This window comes from Nesoenas mayeri (genome assembly GCF_963082525.1).
Source record: "Nesoenas mayeri genome assembly, chromosome: Z".
NCBI classification, from domain to species: Eukaryota; Metazoa; Chordata; class Aves; order Columbiformes; family Columbidae; genus Nesoenas; species Nesoenas mayeri.
In genome coordinates this window covers 15,360,804-15,388,801 of record NC_137542.1, presented here as the reverse complement: position 1 = coordinate 15,388,801, position 27,998 = coordinate 15,360,804, and the positions used below count along the sequence as shown (strand labels likewise).

At 38.3% G+C, this 27,998-nt stretch overlaps 1 protein-coding gene across 2 annotated transcripts in view; it reads right to left on the bottom strand.

Moving 5' to 3' along the window:
* The window catches only part of SLC24A2 (solute carrier family 24 member 2), a gene marked incomplete at its 5' end in the record, with an annotated part of 104,355 nt that extends 81,598 nt beyond the window's left edge, over positions 1-22,757 (bottom strand). For both annotated transcript variants that reach the window (XM_080362465.1, XM_080362466.1), the window contains one exon: positions 21,822-22,757. In XM_080362465.1, coding sequence (XP_080218591.1) covers positions 21,822-22,757 — 936 coding nt within the window. The remainder of the gene's footprint in view (positions 1-21,821) is intronic.
* Between the last annotated feature and the right edge of the window lie 5,241 nt (positions 22,758-27,998).

Here is a 27,998-nt window from a genome sequence, read left to right as displayed (position 1 = left end):
CAAAATATAGGTGATAATAAACTTATTTTCATTTCATGAGGGAAAAAAAAAACAAACAGTTGTTCAGAAAGAAGTGCTATTACTAGCAATTTCAGAAAAAATCTAATGCCATTGAGAGTTGCTTGGAAGTCCAAGTTCTCGATGAGATGTCACTTTGACAGTAAACAGATCAATTCAGTTAGTCCTAGCTAATACTTCGGAGATTGCTCACAGAGAAGGTGCTTGGCTTCCACTACAAGTTAGACTTGCCAGCTCATAATGGCAATCTAAAGTAATCAAACAACTAATTTTGATCATCTTTATGTTGTGCCTGAATGAAAATTCAGCAGAGATTGGCATGTTTCTCTATATGACTTCAGAGCAGGAAAATGAATCAGTTAAAGTAATTGCTGGAACATAGTCCCATCATTTCGTCTGTTTTCTCCTGTAGCTGGCCAGTTATTAAGGTACAATTCCACAAGCAGAGTATGTTTGCAAGTGTTTGCATTTGGTATAAATATTTTTCACAGAGTTCATAGTTTATTAGCATTAAAACTGTATTCTTTTACATCTCAGAATAATTAATTTACTTATACACAAATCTTCTGTGCTTTGTTTTTATCTTGCACACAAGAGAGTTTAGAGAAATCATGCAACAAAACCAATAAGCCCAATCTACATACATGTGTCCACACAAAAGGCAAGTTGTTACCAGCAAACATGTGCCTGAATAAAGCTGCCTGTTTCTGCTGGGAAATCACAAAGCTGTGATGAGCAATGCATCTGCCCTGCTCAGTAATGACTACCAAAAATTCTCAAAACCTTTCCCTTTGTGTCAATAGTTTTCAAAACCTGAGTCTACAATTGAGAAAGCAAAATTACAGAAATGTTGACATCAGCCTGCCTGGTTTTAGACATAATCACACATAAAATAAAAGTAGGGTTTATCCCCCCATTAACCTTGTGTCTTCATTATCTCAAGAATACTTCATCCAAGGCTCATGCGCCAACAGAAATCAGAGAGATTAAGGGATTTCAATAATGTACACAAACTTCCCAGAACTTGGCATTAGTGGTGCTCCAGGACCTTGCTTTTTGTTCTCCTGGACTGAATCTTTTCTGGCAGCTCTGCACCACTCAGACCTTCTCCAGCAAGATGGGGGCAGTCCTGTCCAAGACAGCCAAACTGAGCTGTAGAAATGAGTTCATGCTATTAAAAAGTGACATATCCCAAAACATTTCAAATCAGCTTTTTTACTTTGTAAGCCCGTAAGAAAAGTGCCTCATTCCCCTCTTATTCTCAGTCCATTTGCATCAGAAGCACAGGTTGCTCTCCTTTGGCTTACATCATGCTCCTCATGGACATCACTTAATGAGTTCTCTTACCCCCTCTCTATATACATATTTTTCATGTGTTTTCTCCGAGGTATCTTAGATAGGCTCCAAGAAGTCCAGAAGCCCAATGTTAAAGCAAGTCTCCATGTAATTTGCTCAAATCTGGTGCTGCACAGAGCAAGGTTTCCCTTCTTGATCAGTTATTTAAGCTGAAATACATTGGAAAGAATTTAATCTGCAAAGTCTAAACCATTGATCTGGAACAAAAACATCTATAACACCTACTACACAGCATACAAAAACACATTACCCATTCTTACTGCAAAGCAGCTAAAAACTGGAGTCTGATGTTACTAACAAGTATTTTGGCTGATAGAAAATTAGCTACATTGATGCAGAGACTGTGTATGTGAGTCAGCTTAATTTAATTTCTTGCTTCATTTTCATTTCATTTATGAAATAAGTGTTAGGGGGGTCTGTACAAAATTAATGGCGATCTCACACAGCCCACAGAAAATTAATACCCAGATATGAAAATAGGAACCTAAAGTACTGACAATTTCCATTCTCAGCAAAGACACTGAATTCCTGAATTTGCCCAGAGGAAGGAAAAATAATGGCCCATTTACCCCTCCAGGTGTTCAGGGTAGTATGCTGACCCCAGCATGTCATAGGAGGAGAGGCTGAGAGAGCTGGGGCTGGCCAGCCTGGAGGAGAGAAGGCTCAGGGAAAAACCTATGCATGTGCATACATACCTGACAGGAGGGTATAAGGGGGACAGACCCTTCTCAGTGGCACCCAGGGAAAAGACAGGAATGTAATAAATTTCATCTTCACTTTTGTAAGAAAATATCTTTTTTTTTACTGTGAGGGTGGTCAAACAGTGGAACACATTTTCCAGGGGCAGTGCAGAGTCTCCCTCCTTGAAGATATCCAAAGCCAACCCAGTATGGCCATGAGCAACCTGCAGTAGCTGAGCCTACCTGAAGAGTGAGGTGGAACTGGAGAATCTACAGAGGTAGCGTCAGCCTCAGCTCTGGTGTGATTCTAAAGTACCTCATTAGAGGTACTTTAATGGAAACTGTTTATTTCAATAAGCTTGCTTATATTCTCTGTGCTTGGAGGAGCAATAGATACAATCAAGTTGCTTCAATAAAAAAGAAAGCTAAAAACTGAAATACAGTCTTGTCTTTCAAGCTTGCAAAATATAACATACGCACCTGACCTAGAATTTAAGGTCTGGAAGTGCAAAATACTTTTGCAAGTGTGTGCTCTGCAGTATTTCTTTTTACTACTGCCAGAAACTAAAACCACACTATTTGTGAGTATTGCCAGCCTGTTAAAAGTATTTATTGGTTTGTATTTTTGTGCTTATATCTGAAGCTTTGCTAACCTACTGAAAATTATCCAACACACACACACGGGCCATTACATCAATTTATTTGTTGTACACAATGCCTGATTTCTGCCCCCATTTTACCTTCTGGACCAAAGTCTGGATAACCAATTATCTGCATAGTCAGGTGAAGGGTGTTTGTCACTGGAAGTGGCTAAAATGACTGTGAAGGAAACGTGATACCATATTTTATTATAACAAAAATGTGCATGCACTAGCGTTGGTTAGTTAGGTCTCAAACCAAAATAACTGCATCTCCTTTCCCCTCCGTCCTCTACAAACAAAAAGGTGGAGAAAGTGAGAAACATATCTAGAAAAAAGCTGTTTAAAATGAAGTTTCATTATCTCAGCTGCTGTTGACCAAGACACACTATCAGGTTTCTTGTCTTCCCTCTGAGTAGACCCAGCCAGGACACACAGACAAACTTCCAAGCCTTTCACCTGCAAAACCAGGAGCCTGCACTTATATTTTATTGTTTTCTTTTCAGCTAAGAAGTTGAACAGGATTTTAAGCCCCATTAGCTAAAGATGAAGCAAATGACTGCACGCCGTGGCTTGCAGCAGCATGGAGAACCTGCTGCTCCTGTGGGAGATCAAACCCTATAACAAATGCTGTGATGAAATAGCTCTTACCAACAACAGCAAGGTCGACCTGTTACAGGAGGTGACATCCCACTCGGGAGAGAAAGTGTTTTGATAATTATCTAAATCTGACTTCATCATCAAACCGTCTGAGTACTGCAGTTCTCAGCTGAATTGAGAAGCCACATCTGCCTCTCAGGATATGTAAAAATCGTTCTATTTTTTCAATATAACTAAAGAAACAACACTCTCCAGCATTTTATACCCATGCTGAAATGGTATACCCTCAGCTGTCTCTAATGGGCTGAAACAATATCCTCTCTCAATAACCCTGAACTTCGAGCAGTTTGAATGTAAAAAACTCAGCTTAAAGGCTTTTTGTATTTCTAAGTGAAATGTGAAATGTCTTCTGTTGAATCACATATTTTCACTCCACGATCCGAAAGAAGGTCACCAGATGGCACTATTACACATTGTCTTTCTGATTTCAGACTCTTACTACAGACAAGTTTTTAACTGTGGAAGAACTGGTAGTGCTACATTTATCTGGGGGCAAGTGTGATGAGTGGCACCTCTGTTCTAATCTCAGCAACCCTAACAAATTCTTCCAGAGGAGCTGTCCTCTGAGAACCAGATGCTTATTCATAGATTTAAATATAGATATATAAAAAGAGAAGGGACCGTTCTCCTGTAATTTATGTCTCTTTCTGCTCAAGGACTAGCATATATCTGTAATGGGAACACATCACAGCAGGAATGCACACACATTTGGCTATGCTGATTTCTCCTCTCTGGTAAGCAGAAACCCTCTGCTCATTACACAGAGATTAAATGCCCTAGGCATACTGTAAATATGTACTTTTCTCAATTACACTGACAGAGAGCCAGCATATCGAAGCCACATCTTGGACCCAATTAAAATGCATCTGCACACCTATCAGCAAAACACTGCATATGTGACAGTGAAAGCTGACATCTGAACCTCTCTCTTGATTGTCTTCAGCTCTTCCTTTAACAACATGAGCAGAAATATCAACCTAAAGACTCCTAATTAACATGAAACTTAAAAATGACCTGAGCAACTCTTCATATCTATGTTTTATAATAGCAAACCATTGCTCATTTCTATGGCTACTAATTAGTGATCCACTGATACTTGAGTCATTATTAACTCCATAGCATGTTAGAAGGGTAATTTAGAATTAGACTTGCTAATGCTTTAAGGTTGTAGGGTTCTTCTAGTTTTGTTCAGATACAGCTTTGTTGAAACCTTAAATAAGCTGCAAATAATTTTTTTCCTGACTCATAGGGCAATGAAATATACTCAGTAATATATTATTTTGCTTTCTGCATACCACATTTTATATATATATATATATATATATATATATATATATATATATATATATATATAATTTTTTTTGTGTTATACTCCAACAAACCCATAACTGGCAAAACAATGAAAAAAATCATGCCATGAACTTTTACGCTTGTGATGGAAATGGCCAACTGTCACAAAAAATCCCAAGCCACACATGGTTGACCGGATCTCCATCTGCCAAAACACTGTCACTCCTCCTGTATCTTGACTGGGATTTATGTGATAGCAGCATTAATGAAAGAAGTTTACTTCATGACAAGTATATCACTGGCACACATGCTCTGTCAGAGATGCTAGCAACCTTGCTAAAGGAAAAGACTGGAAGAGATAGGAAACATAACTGTTTCTGCTGATAAGGAGTCCAACTTTTCAGTAGTGCATCTACTATTACTTTCTGATCTCAATTACACTTCTTTGCCTCAACTCCAGTTTGGAGGCTTCAAGCTGGTCTGGACATACAACACTCAAGTGGAACTAACCAAAACCAACAGAACTGACATCACAGGCCCAGGGTAGCACTGTCAGCAGTCAACACACACAGTTCAATCACATGAAAAACATTTATCCTATATTTCTTCTTTTAAGCATTTATTCATTTTATGAGGAATAAATTAATCCACTAGACAAACAACTTCTGTCTACAGTAGCACTATATTTTAGAAGTACACTGAATAAGGCAGTAGATTTTTTTCACAGAAAATATTGCTTTATTTTATCAAAAGTAAAATTAATAAACACATATATATTTTGTATATATTTCTGATCACAGAAATGAGCAGTTCTGCTCAACACTGAGCTTTATATTTATCCCATGTAGCTTCATTAACTTAAGTAATCTTGTTACATTAGAAGCGTAGCACACATCCTACAGTAATAGTTCTGTTTTTCTCAAGCCTAGAAAAACTAAATTTCCAGCAGGGTTGCCCTTGCTAGGGATGTTAATATTGGGCAATATAGCTTCCTTCAAATACAAAAATTCAGTAAGGTACAGAATGTCATCATGAGTTAGAAAATCCTGCTTCTCTTTTCCACAATGTTTGCTGCCAAGCAGCATCTTAATCGTCATTGCTTTCTACAGAGTGTGCTGCAATTACATAAAGTTCTTCTAGCACTCTGAATCTATCCAAAACCCATTAAAACCAACAATGGCGAAATCCATCTACTGCAAACAGAAAGCCAGCCCCATGCAGCTGGTCAGCTCCCTGCAACGTGCAATCCCTGGCTGATGTTTGGAGCTGAAAGAACAGATTCTTCTCATGCTCTTAGCGTCAGGAAACACTTTGCTGTGTGGTCTTTCACAGGCTGCCAGAAAGGCTTTCTTGGCCCACGCTTTGGAAAACAATGATGCAACAATCTCAGCCCCTGATACTATCTGGAAAACCAGACACATCAAAACAGATATGCCAAGATATTAGGAAAACAGGTAAGTCATGGCTCTTCGTCCAAAATCTGCTGGTTTTCCATATTCTGCCTTTGCTGCAAGAGGCATGGTGAACAAACTGCAGCCAGCACTGGCCCTAGAGTTGGTCAGGGAGCACTGGCTGAGGGTTGGCATTGGCTGGTCCTCCACACCCTATCCCCCACACTTACGAAGATTGTGCTCGTGTCTCAGAGAGGTGCCCAGCCAAGAACAGATTGTAAATTTCAGGTTTTCCATGGCAAATGGACAGTGGTATGTACCGTAGAAAATCTGTGGTTAGTGTGAAATAACACAGGCATCAGAATGAAGTATGGCATAAAACCATTAACATAATAGGAGGAATTTTGCCTTTAAAAAAAATGTTTCTCATTATCAATTTCCCATCTCTATTTACTGATACATGATGATGCTATAATGACTACTTTGACAATTCTCATGATGCTTAAAAAGGGTGGTGGTCAGAACAGACTGCAACAGGAAAAAAGAGACGATGCTCTACGTTTCATGATTGAACTATCACTGTCTTCTTGCTACACATAGATGTTGTAGCACAAATTATTTTAATGGGGTGACATCCAAAGGCATCCAAGGTTTTTTCCCACAAATGAATAAGCTGTGCATACGATTTTACAAGTCCGAGGAAATTTGAGACATAGTGAAAGAAATTACCTGACCAAACTCAACCAACAAATCTGAATGAGCCATGACTGCAACTTGATTTCCTTTTCTTAAGGGACTGTGTGCACGGATGCATCCTTCACAACAGTCTCTATTCTCTCACTGTATTGTAAAATATTTGAAAACAACAATTAGTATTTAATTGTGAAGAACAAACTTCCAAAAGCAGTGAAAAGTAGATGGAGCAAGAACAATGTAATCTGAATTTTCATAATTAACCACCCATTTTTCCTTTTGAAGCTGGAGTTGCATAATCCTAACAAGGGTTTCCTCATTATTTTAGGAGCCATATACATTTTAATGCATCAGTTGTAAATGTTCAGTCATCCACATTGAAAGCTAATGAAAATGTAATTAATTAATTATAGAATGGGTTAATCAGTTAACTGATACTGTAATTCTCTGAAACTTAAAATTATACCTCGTTTATCAAAAAGATAATCCAGAAAAATCTGCTATGAACCATGTATGTTAATAGTCTCCGTGGCTGCAGTGCCAGTGACTTTTCTATAAATAGCAGTAAGACTCACTTAATAGCTTCTTTGCCACATGCACCTCTTAGGAACCACATGTGATATCTACATACTGACATGAATACCCAGGGAGCAAATGAGATGTTCACAGACTTCATTAACACCTAAATACACATTTTATTTCACTCAGTGGCAGGAAAAAAAAAAAAAAAAGTAATTTTGAATCGCTCCTATCTCAAAAGCGACACTGTGCAAAATGACATCAGGTTGTCACGCTCACCACAATCTGATGCAATTTCAGGTGTTAGAAAAGGTAACACCACGATAAGTATTCAGGTTATTACAGTAAAAGCACAGGAGATGGCTTTTCAGATTTTACTAACCTATTCCTGTAGGTGATGGCACAGACAAATTTTGCTAAGTTTCAGGTCAGGTGAGGATTAATCCTTATGATAAAGATCCAAGTCACGTTTTAAAAATGCCCATTTATCTGTACTAATCTTAGAAGTAACCTGAGGAGATTATATTCATAGGTCAGGCAGCACAGTTAAACCAGATGAATCTGGAGCCAAGAGCTGGATTCTGCAATTGTTTAGGTCTCTAATTTCTCATTGGCAATTTTTAATGCAGACCAACTAAATCTGAAAATTAGTTAGTTCACCTTTTTATTTTGCATACTATTTTTTTTCCATAGGAAGACCAATTTATTTACAGAAAAGAATTCTCTTCCACTGTATCACTCACAAAAAATGTGCTTGTATGTATACCAGTTAACTAATTGTAGAATAGAAGTTTTCCCCACATTTCAGAAATTAATTAACTGATCTTATCCATAACCAGTATTCCCCTTAAAGAGACAGACCCCTAAAAACAATGAAGGCAGCAGTGGTTTCAAGGGACAAAGTATCTGAGAAAAGACAGCAAGTGCACATATTGAGCTACTGTGCAAGTCCTCAGAGGCAGAGCCTTGTGCAGCCGAAGTTTGTCAGCCACCTTCTGTCCAGATACTCACATAAAAAAGTTAATTCTTCTCTAACAATGTGGATTAATTAAAAAACCAAAATAAAACAAACCACGAAAGAATCTATGCATTTGCAAGTATAATTACCAGGTTTCATATCTAAGTTTGCAGTTTTAGACCTACTGCTAGATGGACATTCACATAAAAATAGCCTCAAAGACATACATTTTGAATAGTAAATATTAATACTAATTAAATCAGAATCTAGGATTCAAAATAACATCCAAAGATACAATTAAAAACTGATTTTTGTTTAGTATTTTACAACTTCCGCATCACCATAGAAATCTAGAAAATAAGGCACAAAGCCTGTAAGAAGTTCACCTCTTGTCCAAGGAACTACATTTAAAACATCTACTTTACATGTTATTCTAGAGAAGAATTTAGGTGCATAACTTGTGTGCATATTTATTATTTCATTACAATGCAAGAAGGTGATGTGGACATTCACTTTATCAGTTTCAATTATGCATCACTTCAAAGGCAAACACAGGAAATTTCCCTCAATAGTATTTGGTTTCTCAGAATGTAGCTTCATTTCCCAAAATACCATTCTTGGCTGCTGATACACCTGCTTTAAAGTTTTGCTGGTTTGTGCTGTTGTATGGGCTTGTTTTTCTTCCTTCAAAATAGATGCAGGAGAAGGAGCTTAAGAACACAGCTCCAGATCTTGTGTTTTTGCCATGTAAAGACTAGATTGATATGGGCCCACCATATAATAATTGCTTTGAGATTAATTGATAATCAAAAAACTACCCACATGACAGGATGGATCAGGCTGTGAAACACTGAGTGCCCCTTTCCACAAGCCTGTTCTGCTTACTACAAGCCCAGAAGACATTGCTTGCTTTGTTTACTAGGTGTGATTTAAATGGAAGGAGAGCAGCTCAGGGGCTTGGAATTATACAGTAGCACAGAGAAATCAGAGAAGCAGCAAGATTGTAATTCTCAGTGTCCTGACTTTTGGGTTTAATGTCACTTTCATCAAAATCAACAGCAAAGCTTGACATCAACTTCAAATCTACCTTATATTCAGTGTAGTTCTTTCTCTCACCAAAAGAAAAAAAAAAAAGTTAATTCCTGGAATTATAAAAATCTAAACCTACATGCTTGTCCAAGTCCAATTTCACTTCTCTTCCCTACTATTTCTCCTAATATTTTTAAGGAGGTACAGTAATGTTAATGATGGGAAGAATTCTTAAGAAGGACATCTACTAACACTTAAAACTTCGGCAAAAATGGTTGCTAATAAGATTATGGTTACCAAGAGGCTTCAAAAATAGCATGACAATAAATGATCCTCATATATGGTATCTGGTTTGTTTGCCAGTTTCCACCAAGCCTCACCAGTGCTGTGTCTACCACTTTTCTCTCAGATGCCACATGTTCTGCCTTCCCTCAAGACCATTTTGCTGTTGATGTGCTGACCATTGTTTTTCTTGCACTCAGTAATCCAATCAAGCAAGCAGAAATAAACCTTCCTTGCAGCCACTGTAAAATGTTCTACAAGGCTTGAAAGCTATGGATTTCTAAGAAGATTAAATTAAAGAGAGAACCACATCTCGACTCTTAAATCCAAAACGAAGGCACGAGATTGCAGTTCAGTCCATGCCTGCTACTGAGCCTATTGCTGTTATTTTGAGAGTCTGTATTTCTTTACGCATCTCCATGCGTGAGATTGCAAATCAGTATTTATTTCCCCTGGCCCTTAATATGAAAGAAGAGGTTCCATGCTTTTGGATGGTAAATATATGTACTATATGTTACATTCTAAATATCCTTACAGAATTGCTTGCCAGCAAACAGTGGACAAAGGAAGTAATCCAAATAATTCAGTAAGTCACTTCAACACCAAAATAGCTTAAAATACTGATTTTCAATATTAATATTTGCAAATAATTACCAATATATTAGGAAAGGTATGTATGAATATATTTGCAAATAATTAGGGAATGAGTCTGGCTACTCTTCTATTCCTTTGCTTGAGAAGATATGCTTTCTGGGTAGATACTTTAAGTGAAGAAAGTAATACTTCATATTCACATCCCAACTTACTGCACCATTTCTTGCTTATGTAATAAATTTTAATCACTGTAATTCCAGCAGTTGGCCTTTCCTCTGAATAAGAAATGGCTTTTTCTCTGCATGAAATGTCATGTAGTAAAGAATAGTGCCCTGGGCCACTCCCATGATAGAATCAAGTCCTGATTACCTCACTGGAAAGCGAGAAATCATCGCACTCCAGTGATGCTGACCTCCCGTTTGTATCTCTGCAGAAGCACAGAATAGCAGGAACTACTAATATGATACATTAAGGTATAATAAAATATGCCAATAGCTCAGTACATCATGTCCTCAGCCTCAGGCAGAAGTGATTTGTTGCCTGGAAGGAGTCCAAATTTAAAGAGAAAACACAGACATACTTCTCTGAACAGCTAATCTGGCGGGGGGGAAGTATGAGAAATGTGCTGCTCAGAAATTTTAAATATTTGAGTAAGTCTTACGGAAATGGGTTACTAGGCAGAGGACAAGTGAAATGATGTGGGAAGCATGCAAATTACCATCCCATGGATCTCCACTGTATCTCACTGACCTTTCGTGTGGCCTACATGGCACATTTCAGACTCATGATTCTATATGCAAGTGTGCCTGTGTACACATATGTGTGCCCACACAAATGGCCAACGCTTTCAGCGCAGACTGAGATGTTACAATTAAAAGGTTACAAAATCACTCCATTATAATGTGTAGAGTAAGATTCTGAGTGGCAGCAAGTAGTGATTCTATTTCAGAAACTGAACACAAAACCAAATGGCATTATTCCTCCAAAATTTAGTCCATTATCATTCTCTGACTTCATTTTAGAGGAATTTTGCCATTGGTTTTGAGTGAGAGGAGACTCAGGTATTCTGTCTGTGGCTTCTAGAAAGAAACTAGCATTGCTGTGCCTGCTTCAAAGATATACATGGGTAAAAACTCATTCTGAACTGGAGAACTTAACTGTTTTTAATGCTTTTCAGTATAGAGAGGAAATAATAACCACTCCTTAATCCAAACTCTGCAGAGTATTTCATAATTATTCATATCTTTGTAGCATTTAAAAAGCCAGCAGAGATGAAGCCTTCAAACATTATATGCCTCCACTCAGAAATATCCTAAATTAAAACAAAATGTATCAAATACATACAAAAATATTAAGAATAAAGCAGAAAAATAGGAATTTTTAAATAACAATAAAATTACACAGAAACAAAAAATAGCTGCTAGACAGCATGATGCTTTCAAATCACTTCAGAAGACTGCTTTAAAAACATGTAAGTAACTTAATAATATGAACTACTTCTAACTTTTGGCCTCCACAAAGGAATTTTCAGAGTTCCAAAATCTGGAGTTTTCCTCTCAAACATATGATTTCTATAAACTTCAGCTAAATAATAACTTTGTGATTTTGCCTGGTAGCAATTAAGGGGATTTAATTAGTAATTTGATAAAAGCTTGCACTACAAATTAAACAACAAAATTAACATCTGATTAATACCCAAAGAGGTGCTCATCCTCTAGCCTTACAAACCCTGCCAACTCCAACTTTCTCCCTCAGCCAACAGCCTACATAACTGGACAGGTCTCAAATAACACCCTGAAGGTCACCAAATACAGGCTGTGACAGCAAACGTGCCTTTTTCTTAGTTGTCTACATCCGCCAGAGTTGTTTTACAGCAATGCGAGAGGGTGAAAAGTTTACACTAGCTGGTTATGCAATAAATGTCACTGGTATTACCACTGACTTTAGACTAGACACCCAGCAGTAAGCAGTTAAGAGGTGATAAAGCAGGATTAATTCCAAAGGAAATTTATGATCAATTTGTCAGTGTAGGAAGCAGTTCAAACTCCCTGCTATCTTTATTCTTTCTCAAACAAGAAATTATTTTGCACCAGTCTATTCTTCCTCTAAGTGTAGCACTTCATAGTGGTGCTAATATCATTACACATGCACGTCTAAACCTATTCTCACACACTCACCTTGAAAGCCATCCAAGATCATTGCTATTTATGGCTATTCAGTAGATTAATATAATTTCAGCGATACAGAGGACAGTGGAATAGTGATGGAATACTGCAAAACACAGCAACTGAGCAGTAACTCCTCTTTGAACTGCCATGATGAAATCATATCTGACAGGGACAGTAAAATTACCCAGAGTGAGCCACCGTTGGTTGAAGCAAAGCAGTAGTTACACCCGTTAGATAAAGCTGCTTTGGAGGCAACGTGAGCTCTGAACCCCGCACCCACTGTCACAACAACTGCACCATCAAAGCTTAAAACTCTCATTGCTCTCCCAAGCCACAAGGCTCAACTCTGCTGTCAGCAAGGCAACACCTGTTGTTCCAACACTGCATTTTTTTAATTTCCTCTTTTCAGATACCAACACATGTAAGCCAACAAACCATCGATGGCAGTAAATAGCAACTGTATTTCCTCAAACTTACAGGTGTTGCCTGCAAAATAATGAAATATGTGATAATGTGCTACAATGTTTATTTTCTGCCAGATACTTAGTAATACAACTGCAATAATTTCAAACACACCAATTTACTACAAAACCAAACTCAGTCCAAACCATCTGATCCTCCTGCTTTCCCAAAAACCAAAATAGAGCACCAAAAGTACTAGTTTGACTTAGGTCCTACTATGCAAAAGATTCTGTCTTCCACTACATGCATCATGGACTTGCAAAGATCATACAGAGAAATAAACTATTTCTCTAAATTATTTCCTGGACATCTACGTGTAATAAATAATCAGCAACTCAGTGGCTGCTCAGTTGATGAGGAAAAGGCTGATGGTGTGCTAACTATAAAGAAGGGTAAGCATATATCAGTGTACATAAAATTACATACGTGATGAATTATATTCTTCTTACCAGGCACTCTGAACAGCATTTATCTTTTTCAATTGTGAGCTACTGAAGGGAGGGACTGTGATACATTTGTCTAAGCACCTAGTGTGTTGAAGACCAGATTATCATCTTGGCACTTTGGTATGAAAATTAATAATAGTTAAAACATTTGTGTCTATGTTAAAACAGAAAAATATGAAGTCAAGAGCATTCTATGAGAAGTTCTTATTGACAGCCCAGATATCCAGAATTTTGAAATGCACAGCCAAGTATCACAGTATGACAGTATCACAGTATGTTTGGGATTGGAAGGGACCTCAAAAGATCATCTAGTCCAATCCCCCTGCCGGAGCTGGAACACTTAGATAAGGTTACACAGGCATGTGTCCAGGTGGGTTTTGAATGTCTCCAGAGTAGGAGACTCCACAGCCCCCCTGGGCAGCCTGTTCCAGTGTCTGTCACCCTTACTGAGAAGACGTTTTTTCTCAAATTTAAGTGGAACCTCTTGTGTTCCAGCTTGATCCCATTACCCCTTGTTTGCCACCGAGAAGAGCCTGGCTCCATCCTCACGGCACTCACCCTTTATATATTTATAAACATTAATAAGGTCACCCCTCAGTCTCCTCTTCTCCAAACTAAAGAGACTCAGCTCCCTCAGCCTTTCTTCACAAGGGAGGTGCTTTACTCCCTTAATCATGTTGGTTGCCCTATGCTGGACCCTCTCCAGCAGTTCCCTGTCCTTCTTGAACTGAGTGGCCCAGAACTGGACACAATATTCCAGATGTGGTCTCACCAGGGCAGAGTAGAGGGGAAGGAGGACCTCGTACTGATAAAACAAAATAGTGATTTTCAAGAGAGCTACTTAATGAGGCATTTTGGATTAACATCAGAAAACCAGTCACCTTTCTTTTTCTAAACCATCTGTATCTCACCTTATGACACATAACAACTGATCTGCACATAATAAATTAATTATCTGATTTTGCTCTATCTTATCATTTTATGATAAGATGCCAGTGACAAGAAAGAATTTGTATCTCTGGTTTGTGGCAATAGCACATTTACTGCTGCACAGGTTAAGAGAACCAGCCGTAACATTAAATAATAATAAAATTATATTTAAATAGGAGCAGGCTGAAATACAAAGGAATACAGCTAATCTAGGTTAAGGTGAAAGAAACACCATTCTTCATTCTACAGAATTGGTAACAGCACTAGTCACAGTTTGCAGATTAGGCAAAACACTGTAGATGATGGGGGAGAAATTAAGAAGTCTTATCATTTATGTTAAAGTTTATTTTATAAACATCAAAAAATGTTGCTAAGTATATTGGAGATGTCTTAATCGTTATGAGTATTACAGCAGTTTACTTGGGCTCATCTTCAAGACATCCTCCCGTTTGTTCTAGACCTTGTACATAAAACATCTAGTACACATTCATCCCACATAGTATAAACTTTCAGACCTCCTTTGTCTCCATATTTCTTTGCTTTCCTGACTGAGATTTTGAATTTTGGTCAAAAGGACCAAGGAAAGCTATTTTAATTTTGAAATAATGGTACTGGCATTGATTGCTGTTTACCAGAAGGCACTCACTGGTTTTGCATGTCAGCTGCCTGTACCCAAGGGGTAAAACTCTAATAAATGTCCAAATTCCACATTGTCTTACACCACCTTTGTAAAATATACAAATGCCCAAACACAAGTAACAGAGAATAGGAACCCAGACCATACACTTTAGGTTTAGTCCTTTCAAAAGCTTTCTGCACAGAAGACCTCTAATTTCTGTAGTTAAAAGCCCAGCTTTCAACACCACTAGACAAGCATGGGCACATATTTTATTTTTAAGAACTGTCATGATCATTACACTTTTCCACTTCTACACCACTTTTGTTGGAGGACTTTTTTCAGTATGAACCTACTATTCATTATGTAGTAACAAATTCAAACTCATTATATCTTATCCTACGCTTAAAAAAAAAGCAAAATTCCAGGATTCTTGGAAACATTTTCAGAAGGAGAAAGAAGCCAAAAGAGGCTGTTTTCTCAGCTCCACAGTTGGCAAGGGAACACTGACTCCTGCTAATAAAACCAACAGGTACCCAGATCATTAAGAGGACAGAAACACTTCGTCAAACAATTCTTTGGCATTTGACCCTAGTGGTGTAGTGCTGGCTGCCTAGGGAGCATCACCACTCAGAAAGGCCAAAGCCACCCTTAAGTCAGCAGTGCCCAAACCAGCACTGTATGGTGAGACCCCCAAAGCTGCAACAAGCACTGCCCTGGGGCACCTTCCATAACCGACGTCCCACTTCAGAAAAGGCTGGTACCTACACCCACTTTCTAAAAACACAGTATGAAGGACTCACTATTGCCTTTTAAAACACAGGCAAAAGAAGTAGTAGGGGAGTCACCTGTGCCTTGCCACCCAAAACTTCTATATGCTGAGGGGGGCATCACATGGAGTAGTGAATGTGGGAGATCCCTATGTATTGCGTAGAAGTTGAGCACTCTCACCACCCGAATCTGAAGACCTAAAATACACTGGATTTTGTTAAATATTAGTGATGGAGATAAATTTAGGGAACTAGGTTGGGGAAAAAAAAAGTAGTGGAATGTGGGTTAGATGGAAGACCAGTACTATGCTATTCCACCTGGGTCTAGCATTTTTTTGAACAAGCCTAGAAGCTAAACTATGGCATTAGTTTAAAAGTGAAGACCTTTCAGAGTTTAAGTACATCCAAGCAGGCAGATATTTTGAGGTCTGGCATCCTGATTTTGGGATTGAAATTCCACCTACAGTCTCCTGTAGCTTGCACATCCTGATGAGGATCTGGACCAAGGTACCCACAACTGAGATGACAGAAGGAAAAACATTTATAAGGTCTCCATACTTTGCAACTGCATATTCCTCTCTTTCTACAGCTTCTAGCACAACACATGTGATTGTGTCTGGAGTTCTTCTGAAATACAGCATGGTGAACATTTGCCAACACAGCTGTTTTTGTGCAGCCTTTGAGAAGTATCATCTGACTTAAAATTATTTATGATGTTTATTTCTGAATATATTGATAGATATGTTGCCCCATGCTGTTAATTAAAAGTGGCACAATTTTAGCCTTCTTTTTCCCAGCGTAATTAGCAAGGGCTGCCTAATGAAACTCAGTGGAGAGCCATGATTCAAGAACATCTAATTTATACTGCACTTCCATGCTGTCACTTCCTGATCATTACCAGGGTACATACATACAAAACTAAGACTCCAATGGTCTACCACTATAATCATTGCTTTGTAGTCAATACATTGCTGAGAGGCACCAAAATAAACTGAGAACCTATCCATTTCATTCTAGGAATGGTTGCATATACAAAGTATCAGCTTTGGGGTATGTCAGTACTAGCCCTAAATTGAACTGACAATGCTAAATACTCAAGGCAAATCAACCAAGAGTTACTGCTACTGTTACTGGAGTAACATTAAGTTAAAACAGAAGTAACCTGAAAGTTTTGGAGATAATAAAAGCAGAAAAAAATGTAACAGAAACCCAGGCTTTTCTCAAAGCAAAATGCACTACAAGGTCAGTGATGATTGACATGTTCCAAACACCTACTTAAACAAAGCAACCATCTTGCATATGTTGGTATACAAGATCCAGGGACTTATAGCTCTGTATTCACACATGCTTGCACAAGTAGACCTACTTTGAAATGTCTGTAGAATAAGACTTGGATCTCCCTATGCACTATGAAACATCACTTCAAAATACCTTTCCTTGGTGGTGAGAGAAGAAAGGCTATTCTATAGATAGGGTTAGTTACTAGGTCTGTGGATTCAACATCAAGAAGCTCTGAAAAAGAACTGTTTAGAGGTTCATAACAACAATACAAACTCAGACCTTTAGCAGATTCCAGTTTTTTTCTGAATGCATGCAGGTAATTTGTGTTTTTCCTTCAACAAACACATATTAGATCATACATTATAACAGTGGCTGTGCCTTGTAGTGTTAATACAGCCATCAATTAGAGAAATACCTAAAAATAAGTTAACAGCCCTTCCTTTAGTATGCAAACACTGCCATTAAATACAATGTGGCAAAACTTGAGATCAGTATACATCTTAAAATATCACACACAAGCTATTAATGTTTCTTAAGACAACAAAATTGGCAATAAAATAATGTCAAACTATCTCTTGTTGGTAAAAATAGCTGATTTTCCAAATACAGTTCTCTGTAAATGTAGAAAAACTGCAACTGTCTTGTATATACCATAAGCTATTCATCTAAAATGGTACTATCAGTGAAGCAGATGTCATTGCACAATATCTCTGTGCCAGCCACATTCTGTTCTCCTAGTTGCCAAACAGAACTGTTTTGAGTTATTTATTGAGCTATCAGATTCAAGTATTTCTGCAATGATCTCCATGCTACATTAAAGAAAAAAAATAACTAAAAAACTGAAACATAATTTCATGTGACGCTTTACCATGATCCAATTCATGCAATGTCTTCACCAGTACAGACTGAAACCTCAGCAGGAGGTCAGAAAAGTCCTGTTCTTTAAGAACTTTACACATCAGCTTTTTCCATTTTCCTCTTTCTGTCCCTTATACTCAGTTTCAAGCTTCTGTTTTTAAACATCCTCACTCAGCTGAGGAAGATTTGAATGAAAAACAAAGTTTCCTTCCCAGTCCTAAAAAAATCATCTGTTCTATACAGGATAATGACACAAAACTTAAAAATCAAGCCACAGAATAAGTTAGGTTGGAAGGGGCATTTGGAAATATCTGATGGTGGGATCACACTACCTACTGTAAGGCTCATTCAGGGCAGCCCACAGAGCTCAGTGTCTCTTCTCAGGGACACATCTCAGTCAGCATATCTCATATGCTACCCTAAATTGTAGAACTTGGCCGTTTGGTTTTTATTTTGTCTTTCCATGCTCCCCTGTTTTTCCACTTCCCTCCTTTTTTCCACCCTTGTCACAGTGATGTCTGGAATTCACCAGTATCATACTGACATCAGTCTTCCTTTAAGACCAAAGAGGGCATGAGACAACCCACAGCTCACACCAGACCTTGTCAATGCACCTCATGAACTCTAAATGCAAAAAAAAACCTTGTAGTCTGTTCCCATTAGTGTCACCAAATCATTGCCAAAATCCAAGTAATCAGATTTTCTCAAACTGTACCCTTTAAGAACCCAGACTGCATTTATTTGAAACCTTGTGAAGGAAAATAGTGAGCACAATGGAATTCACATGGAGTACTCTGTCAGTTGTAACATAAACTGACACACTACAGAAAAAAAACAAAAACAAAAACAAAAACAAACAAACAAACAAAAACCAGAAAAAATAGATAAGTTTGAATAGTCACCGTTTTAAAGAACTAAAGCATTTTTTGTACTAGAAAACAGGGAAGTGAGAAAGAAATCTAAAAGACATCTAGAGATATTAATGCATTCTAGCAACTCAGTGAATACATCTAGAGCAAATGACAGCTAAGTAGAAAAATCATTTTGTATCTAAGACTTTTTTTCTCATGGGAAATACTGTAAAACTTTATTTAACCTTTCAAGAGGACTAACAGTAAAAGTACTGAAATTAACATTAAAATACATTTTAGTATCTCAGAGGTTTTTCATCTGATCAGATTTTTACTCTTTGGTACGTGTTTGCTAATAAGCCACCTAACCCTTCAACTATCCAGCTTTATGATGCCTTATTTAGACCTCTCAACCTAGTTGAGCTGCTTTCAGATTACAACACAAAGTCTTAAAGGTAAATACGGCAGCCACAGTTTTTAGCAGAACACTTGCCAGTTTGGCAACAGCAGAATCCACAACAGATAGGCAGGAGTATAAGTTAGAGGAAAGAAGAGAATTTTCTTTACACTCCTGAAAAAAAGTTTTTTCAAGTCACTCCAATCCACTGATTCCACAGAGCTGCCTAGCAATTCTCTGCCCTAAGAGAGGAGAAAAGTGAAAAAGTTTCCATTAGAAACAACCAAGATTGCAAATTCTGCATTTGATATACTAATTTGATTACATAAAATTTTCTTTTGGATTTATACAGCACACTTTCAATGAGTAGAAACAATATAGGCTGACAGCTAACACTGTGAAAATGAAGCATCCTTTGCCACCAAAGCCAAGACTATCACTTCTGCAATATTTATAACCCCTGCAGATTAGGAAATAAGCACCCATGTGCATTGCAACACTTCTCATACTACAAAAACATTTTATTCTTCGCATTAGGCAGTAACTTTGAAGGTGAAAATCTTAGGTATTTCTATTAGGCTCAGGACTATGCCACAGTTCTAATATTTTCTTTATTTTTTCTTTTTAAAAATCAATTTAAAAAGCAACAAAACCAATTATCTAATAACTGTAAATAAATTAACATGTAACTCCACTGAGATTCTTTCCAAGAATATAATCTGTGACATCCTTGCTATCAGAAAATTTGTTCATTCATCCTGCTAAATGCTGTTCAACTGAACAGAAAAAAAGCATTAGTAATGAGTAATATTTCAAAATTTTAGATGAATATTCAAAAATCTGTCTTTACAACATGGGTCATTACAAGAAATACATGGTGTGACACCTTCAGAAGCAATTTTTCACCAGCAAGCAGAAAAGCCATTTGAGCTAAATTACAATTGAATTAGAGCATTCCCTTCATCCCCATCTAACCATCAATGATTTACGAATACACAATTTCATCATTTTAATTAACTTCAAGTTAATTCATTAAAAATATCTTCATTAAACATATGATGCAAAGCTTGTCTTTTTAGGAAAAGTAGAGAGTTTTCTGATTTTTTTTGTTCCCTATCTGAATGCTGTGCATTTATAATCTGAACAAGCTGTAAGAAAAAGTAATTAATAAATTAAAAAAAAAATAATAATAAAAAAAAGAGTTCTCTTAAAGGTTTGATGGTTTTTTTTTAAATCAAGTCTATCTAGAGTGTTTTAAACATTTATTAAATTCATTGTGATTTGCAAATAATTTATTCTTCTATCCAATTAAAAATAATTGAGTGCTCACCACGGTATATAGCTACTATGCCCCACCCTATAGCCTGGACAACCCAACGCAGTTGCAGTTATAGATTCACATCTCCTTCAAATCCAGTTTATGGACAGAAGATGGTGCATTAAACAGTTGCTTCATATACCATTGTCTCTTCCTGTCATTACACACATATAGCACAAACTGTGAAAGTAGTAACAATAGATCATCAAACATTACATTATTTAGAAACCAGCTAATGCAGTTAAAGAAGCCTTTCATTCATTAAGGAAAATACTTTGTTGGTGTTGACCTTTCTTTTCATTTTCTTGCAAAATTCCAGTTATGCTTTTTGAGAAAGATGAAGATGAGCATGCTGATTTCAGAAAAGAAATTGAATAAAAAGGAAAATATAAAATTAGAAGTGTATAGCTGTTAAACTTGGCTAGAACATTAAAAATAGAGAATTTTCTGATTTGTTTTGGGTTTTTTTGTGGGATTTTTTGTGGCTTGTCCTAAAACTGAAAACACCTGCCTGTACTGATAAAATATGAGTTTCTCTCTTCAACATTAGGCATATAGGCAGAATCATCAGTTTTCTGTGAGTCACAGGCAAGTAGCCCCTTCTCTATAGTTACATGTGGTCTGTCTCTCTATCCTCCTGTTTATATGTCTGTACATGTACACCAGCAGATCGTCTTTCTTCTGAACCACTTATACAGGGCTGTTAAGCAAAAGAAACAAAATAGTAAACAGTTCTGTGTTACTCTGAATAATTACTGGGTAATAAAACCTTATCTGATTAATTACACCATTGTCATGTAAAACTAGAAATTTCAATTTTGGTATTAAACATTCATTTAACACAATGCTACATAATTAAGTATTTATGGGTAAACTTCATAAGTCCCTCAAATATAGCCAACCTTAAGAAGAGAGCTGTTTAAAATACAATAATAATTACTGAAGATTGACCAAGCCCTCTGTGTGTAAATTCCCTTCTCTACTTGTGGCCTGATATTAGGCCAAAAATTCGCTTGATTAGTTGCAAATACCATGAATAGGAAACAGTCCTGCTTAAACAGAGGACCTCTGCCTTTTGCCATTGTGGTCACTGTTTTTCCAGAGATTTTTTTCACGTAATTGCCACTAATTACAACTGAAAGTTAATACTGTATTGTCAGCATCAGTAGATGGAGAACACATATAAAAAACATTTGTATACTGTTCTATTTGCTTTTTTGAGGTAGAAGGTGCAATAAAGTTTTTAAAAAGTTAAATTTTGTCACAAGATCCTCCCCAGATACTGCTACTGCCTAATCAAAAAGCTTAGGGAAAAAATAGTAGCTATACCTCAGACCTCATCAATGTGCCAAAATGCTGAGTAAACGTTTATGTCTTTGCTGGCATTTTGTCTGGGTGATTAGGATAATTCTGGAGTTAAAAGCTATTGATTTGCTAGAGGGTTGCCTCATGTTTTGTATTCTCAGTCCTATTGGACTGATTAAACAAAAAGATGTTTTAGCAAAACACAGAACTTTTTTATACCGCTTACTGAGCTTCATTAGGATACTTATGTTAGGCGGCCTCAGCACTTACAAGGACATTATTACATTCATGCTAATTAAAAATTGACCAACCTTTCCTTCAGCGTCTGCTGTTGTTACCTTCTCAACCTTGTTTCTGTTTAACAATTTCTTCACCCATTCTTCTACTTGAACATTGAACTTCATGAAAGTCACATAGAAAAAATATGCTGTCAGGAGTGTTAAGCTTTCCCACCACATGATCAGGTTATCCAGAAAAAAGATGATCAGTAAGATCAAGTCAACGATGTAAAAGGACACATCCCGGAAGAGTGGCCACCAAGTAAGGTTCAAGATCTCTCTAGAAAATAAAGCACACATTCCAATAACAAACAGGATATTGAACACGGCAGATCCCACTATTGTACCAATGCCGACATTGCTGTGGGAGATAAACACTCCTATTAAAGAAGTGAAGAGTTCTGGGGCTGACCCACCAGCAGCCATGAAAGTTGCCCCTGCCACATCATCAGATATGCTTAGTTTTTCAGTGATGACAGTCAAGGAAGGAACAAAGAATTCATCGCAGACTATGGCTAAGGCTATGAACATGTAAATCATTCCAATTATATGGAGGATCACTGCTCCCTTCCTTCTCTCCTCAAGAGAGAAAAGGTCCTCGGGGTACTCTCCCTTGGCATGATCATCTGTTGCATTGTTGTGCTCAGCTTCATATTTCATCGAATCATGTAGGTCTGGAGCGCCATTTTCATTCTCCTCTGTGATATCCAACAGAGTTCTTTGGTGCCCACGCACCTGCTTTTGGCTATCTAGGCTGCTGGTCAACGCCATGCTACGTGGTTCCATCTTGAAAAAGGCACTAATTGAAAGAGAAAAAGTACTAATGACCACTACACTGACAAGAAGCCCTATAATTCGTATCAGTCTCAGTTTTTTCCTAACATTCTGGTGCCGTCTGCAGTCAAACAGTGGTTCTGCCAAACACCACTCCTCCAATACACCAGCAATAGTTTTTTTCTGAAGAGCCATTTTGTGTTCCGTGTGAGATGCCAAGAGAGTCAGATGGATCGTTCCTTCCTACTTTTCTCCAGCTTCGAAGTTAGAGGTGCTTTAAGAGGTTTCCCAGAATCGAGTACCTTTACTCTTCATAGAAGTATTTTCTTCACTCATCTTAAAAGGACAAACAGGTATTATTAATATCAGTGAAACAGCATGTGATTAGAAGCTTCTAAAAAGCATTTTACAGACCAGGTTAAATTTAGAATTCATAGCAGAATATTACCAACTGTAACATAATACCTTGTCACATCCCATCAGACACAGCACCAAAATGTTTGTTTCAGCAGTAATCCTGCAGATAATAGTCTATCAATACATAGATCACTTTATGCCTCTTATACGCCTCTGAGCCACTGCTCTGCTAAATTCCTAACAAAAAAATCCTAGTGGAAGGCAAAAACTGTCCCCAAATGTGGTGTAAAAATGAAGAAAATACTATTTTAATGGAAACATCAAGGTTTATTACCTTCTGTAATTACTTTCCACCATGATCATGTAACTTCCAAATCCCAAATGCAGGGGCAATAATGTATGAAAAAGCAATCAAAGTGCTAACAAGCATCTCATCAGACCTTTAGGCAGCTGAGGAGGTATTAATTGAAATGTTATGCATGCATAGAGGAACAGTCATTGATATGTAGGTAAAATACTACGCAGTTGGAACAGGATAGCAAAAATCCAACACATCCACAGCTTCTTTAATTTCCCTGCATAATAAAACTCAAGTTTACACAGAGAACTCAGCTTGCTTCTGATCAGACCTAGGACACTAGCTTGGATTAGCTAAGACAAAATTTTCTTTCACTTCTGGTTTTGTTTTGGTTTTCGCCACACATTCAGCTATAAATGTAGGAAGTTTCTAAGAATACCTATGTGGTAAGTATGTTTTTAAAGTGCTCCTCTTACAGATCCTTAGGAAAATGGTTTACATTTACACAAGAGTTGATCCTGAAACAAATGAAGTGGTGAGAAATTAAACTATGTCAGAAGTACTACTCATGTATGCTAGAGATGAGTATATTAGAGCAACATCACTTTTAAAACAGGAAGAAGTACCAAATAATAACAGGTGCTTTGGATATTGAATTTTAAGAATATATGTAATGTAGAAATCATTTACATATGAATTATACATAGTAAGTTTCATTTTACAGAACACAAAATATAAAACACTTTTAAAATAAAACTGATTACTACTATTTCCTATTACACTCAAAAAATATTTTGTCACACTACTTATCCAAATCATTTCAGTAACAGCTGAGTATTAAACAGTCTATTCATCAGTAAAAGAGCTATTTTGTATTCTCAAATAGAGAATTACAGCTATTATATGTATTTACATAAAAGTTATTAAGTCAGGTGCAATTTCTTCTGATTTTTGAACAGCTTCCATACTAAGATGTCATAGAGACATACTCCATCTGCAAGATACAGCGCCACAGCGGAGATATTTTATTTTCCACCTTAGAGTTACTGCTCGCCGGACTGCCACAAAAACGTTAAGCAGCAGAGATCTCGGACCGGCGCTACCGCTACTGTGCGCAATTTACGGCGGATGGAGCCGGCTATCCGACACCCTTATAAATCACGCGAAGGGGAAACCATAAAAGGGCCCGAGCTGGCCCCTGCCCCGAAACCCGCCCAGCAGCGCCCATCCTCACAGATCCCGGCATCGCCGCCCTGCCCGCCCGCCGGGGACCCCATCGCCCACCGGAGCGCAGCGCCCGGCGCACCGCAGCTGCATCTTCCCCGTCCCCTCATGGAGCTGCCGCAGAGCCTCGCCTAACTAACTCAGCCCAAGTTCGCACCGCTCTGCTTGCCACCCCTCCGCACCACACAAACTTTTTTCCTCTCGGAAAGGGGAGCGGGTCCAGTCCCAGCGAGTCCTCCAGCCCCGACCATGGAAAGCCGCGGAGACACTGACCGGCGGGCTCGGGGCACAGGGCACCCCTCAGCAGCCAGGTACCACCCATGGGGGCGTGCACTTGGGGAGGGGAGACCTGGCACCGCCGCAGCCTGATCGCCGCAGCCCAACCCCCGCCCGCCTGCCCAAAGCGGCGACGCTCACCGGGAGCTGCACTGCGCGCCGGCCCGCGGGCGCTCGGCAGGGTAACCAGCATGGGCAGCCACCGCCACGGCTCCGAGCCGCGCCGTCTGCGGCGGGCGGTGTCCGCGGCCTCCGCACCGCCCCGCACCGCCCCGCGCAGGCGGGGCAGCCGCCCGCCCCCGCCCAGGGCCGCCGGGGCTGTCACTGCGCACGGCAGCACCCCGCACCCTTCCGCGCCCGCACAGATAGTTCGACTAGTGGTGTAACAGGGGTGGCGGGGTGTGTTTGTTTTCTTCTTTTCCCCTTTTCCCCTTTGTTTTGGGTGAGCAGATTCAGGTAAAACTCAGAGCTTCTAGCAAAGCTAATCCTCCAGGACTGCAGTAAATTTAAAAGGGAGAGGTCTTCTAATCAAAATATCTTTTATTCCAAATGTTTTCTGAAGGGGAATGAGGAAATGAAGGAAAAGGATGTTGCATTTTGGTTTTGATTTTAAGGAGGGCAACATTTCCGCTATAAAACAGCTATAAAAGTATTAACCATTGTTCATTTAGTCATTAACAGAAATTTCTTCGAGCCTCATTTCAAAGTTGTGACAGAGAACAATGAAGTTGCACTGAACACTCTAGAAAATGAGAAGTTTGTATCCAGAACTGCCGCTTTCTATTTTAGTCTCCAATGTAGATTTTAGTCTTCCAATGTAGATACTTCCCCAATAAATTGTGCTTTGTTGGGTAGTTGCTTCATTATTCAAATACAATGAAGCTAATGTACTGTATCTGTATCATAGCTAATTCCTGTGCTACATGCTGTAGATCCACGAGAGCATACAGGGGCTACTCCTTTGAAATACCACTTGCACTTCCGCCATATGCAATTGTTAGAGAAACACACATGGTGACCCAGGGAAGCACTGAACTCATATAGTGTAGGCAGGCTAACATCCCAGGAAGACCCTCGTTGCATCGGGGCAGCTGGGAAAGATCTCCATGTGGAAATTCTTGAGAAATGGAGAAAACTCCCAACTGAGAGCAGGGACATTCAGGTAGGTTGGATGGGACACCAGTTGAGCTCTGGGAAGTGTTTGATCAACAGCTCACTAGCACTACTCTGCTTTCAGTGGTATCCTTTTCACATTCTGAAAAATTTACTGTAAATGGTGAACTCTCAGTCTTTTGGGGCTAAGGAATAACATTGATTTTTACTTCTACCTTCTTCCTTTGGAACTCCCATTTCATCAAGTGGCAAATGCAAAATAACTTACTCAATGCTTCATGAAGAATACAGAAATGTGAGAGTTTTTATGAAGCGATAAAGCATGGACACTGTAAGTATCTTCAAAGTTACTATTAGGACACAACATGAAAAATAAGGATTGCCTGGGTAGACGTAGGGTGTGTAGTCTATTTGCGTCTCCACACGGGCAGTTTGCAGAACCTGGACTGTTTGGGTTGCCTTGGCGTTGACTGGAAACCTATAAGCTCTTCTAAAGAGTCATGAGATGGCAAAACTGGATACACCAAAACACAATAGGCATCCTAGAGACTATGTGGACATGCAAGAGAAACAAAAGTTTCAGACCATATTTCCAAAATTTCAGCAATTTCCAATAAGAGCCATGGCTGACATGCACATACAAAGTGTCCTTCAAAGCCAGGTTTGCACAGGTGGTTTACATTTATTTGACATTACATATTAGGAGGTACTCATTAGTACCTGACAGCTGATATCGGGTACCTGTTGATTATTCAGACTTGCATTGTTCACACTCAGAATGATGCAAAGAGACATGTGGAAATTCTTTTAACCATCCTTCTAGAGCCACCACATATATAAGAATTAGTTGAAATACAGATTTACTGTCTATAACCATGTATGCAAGGCACAGGTGAAGTGGCTACATCTCAGATATCCAACCTGTGCCTGCTATGCAGTGATGACAGGGATTAAAGGTCAGTATGCTTATATGATTTCTTATGCCTGCTGTATCGTTGGCTTGCAGTTTGTGAGGAGTGGCCACTTGTAAAAGATATCTTCATAGATGGCCAGAAGCAGGTTGGGATGTGTTTGTAGTACCCCAACTTATATCAATTTCTGAAATAAAAGTGGAAGCTGGTGAGTTTTGTGAATGACCACAGGGAGAATATGTAGAAAATTCCCTATAATTATGTTATAACATCCGCTGTAATTATATTATCCACTAACAAAAAGTCCATGTATCTGAATTTCAATATCCATCTATTTCTCTGTACTTGTAACAATTTATCTCACAACAATAGCTATGTATTGCAGGCCAAGGAAAATAAAATCTGTAACAAGAATGATGTGGCTAACAAATGACTCTACCAATAATGTAACCATTTAGAATTAGCTAACCTGTTCTCATTTAAATGTTGCATCATAATGATTACAGAAACAAAAAAGCACTGTTAAATTAAGATGAGGAGAATAACAATAAAAGAAAATCCATATTTTTCTTACAAAATTAAACATCAGAGCATATCCTGGTTAAATACAGAATAATCAGATTATTTGAATGAAACAGTCTTTGGCTTACATCTCATTCAGTGTTTCTGTTCATAAGTGAGGAGATAAGACATCTGTTATGTACTTGGATTCTGCATCTACACATTTGTATATACAACTAGGCTTTCACTTTTGCATACTCTGAATATGTAGTTTTAATAGCTTATGTATAGTTTCCTGCACCAGGTCTGATATGTGCCTTCTGAAATCATAAGCCACTCTTCTTCACCACGTCCTATTTCCAGGAAGGTGTATGAATTAGAACTTTTTTTTTTTTTTTTTTTTTTTTTTTTTACCAGTATTTCTGCTTTGCTCTTCTCTTGCTATTGCAAACCTTCGACCTGGTAAAAGCAAGCACAGAAGTGTCTTTTGTGCAGGAGAGGCAAGGAGGAGGAACCCAATGAAAAATCCTGAATGACAACATCTCTAAGTATCACAGCAGTACCTTTTAAAGCTGGAAGATAAAGCTGACGAGGAAGTTACCATGACTACAGAGGCGGCATATTTGAATGAAAATTGATGTTAGGCTTTTAAATGCTAATTGCAGCTGGGAACAGGTGACATTCGAAATATCAAAGTTATTTCAACACTTTGCAATGTACTACAAGTGAAAGAAGGTGAAAAATATGACAACATAG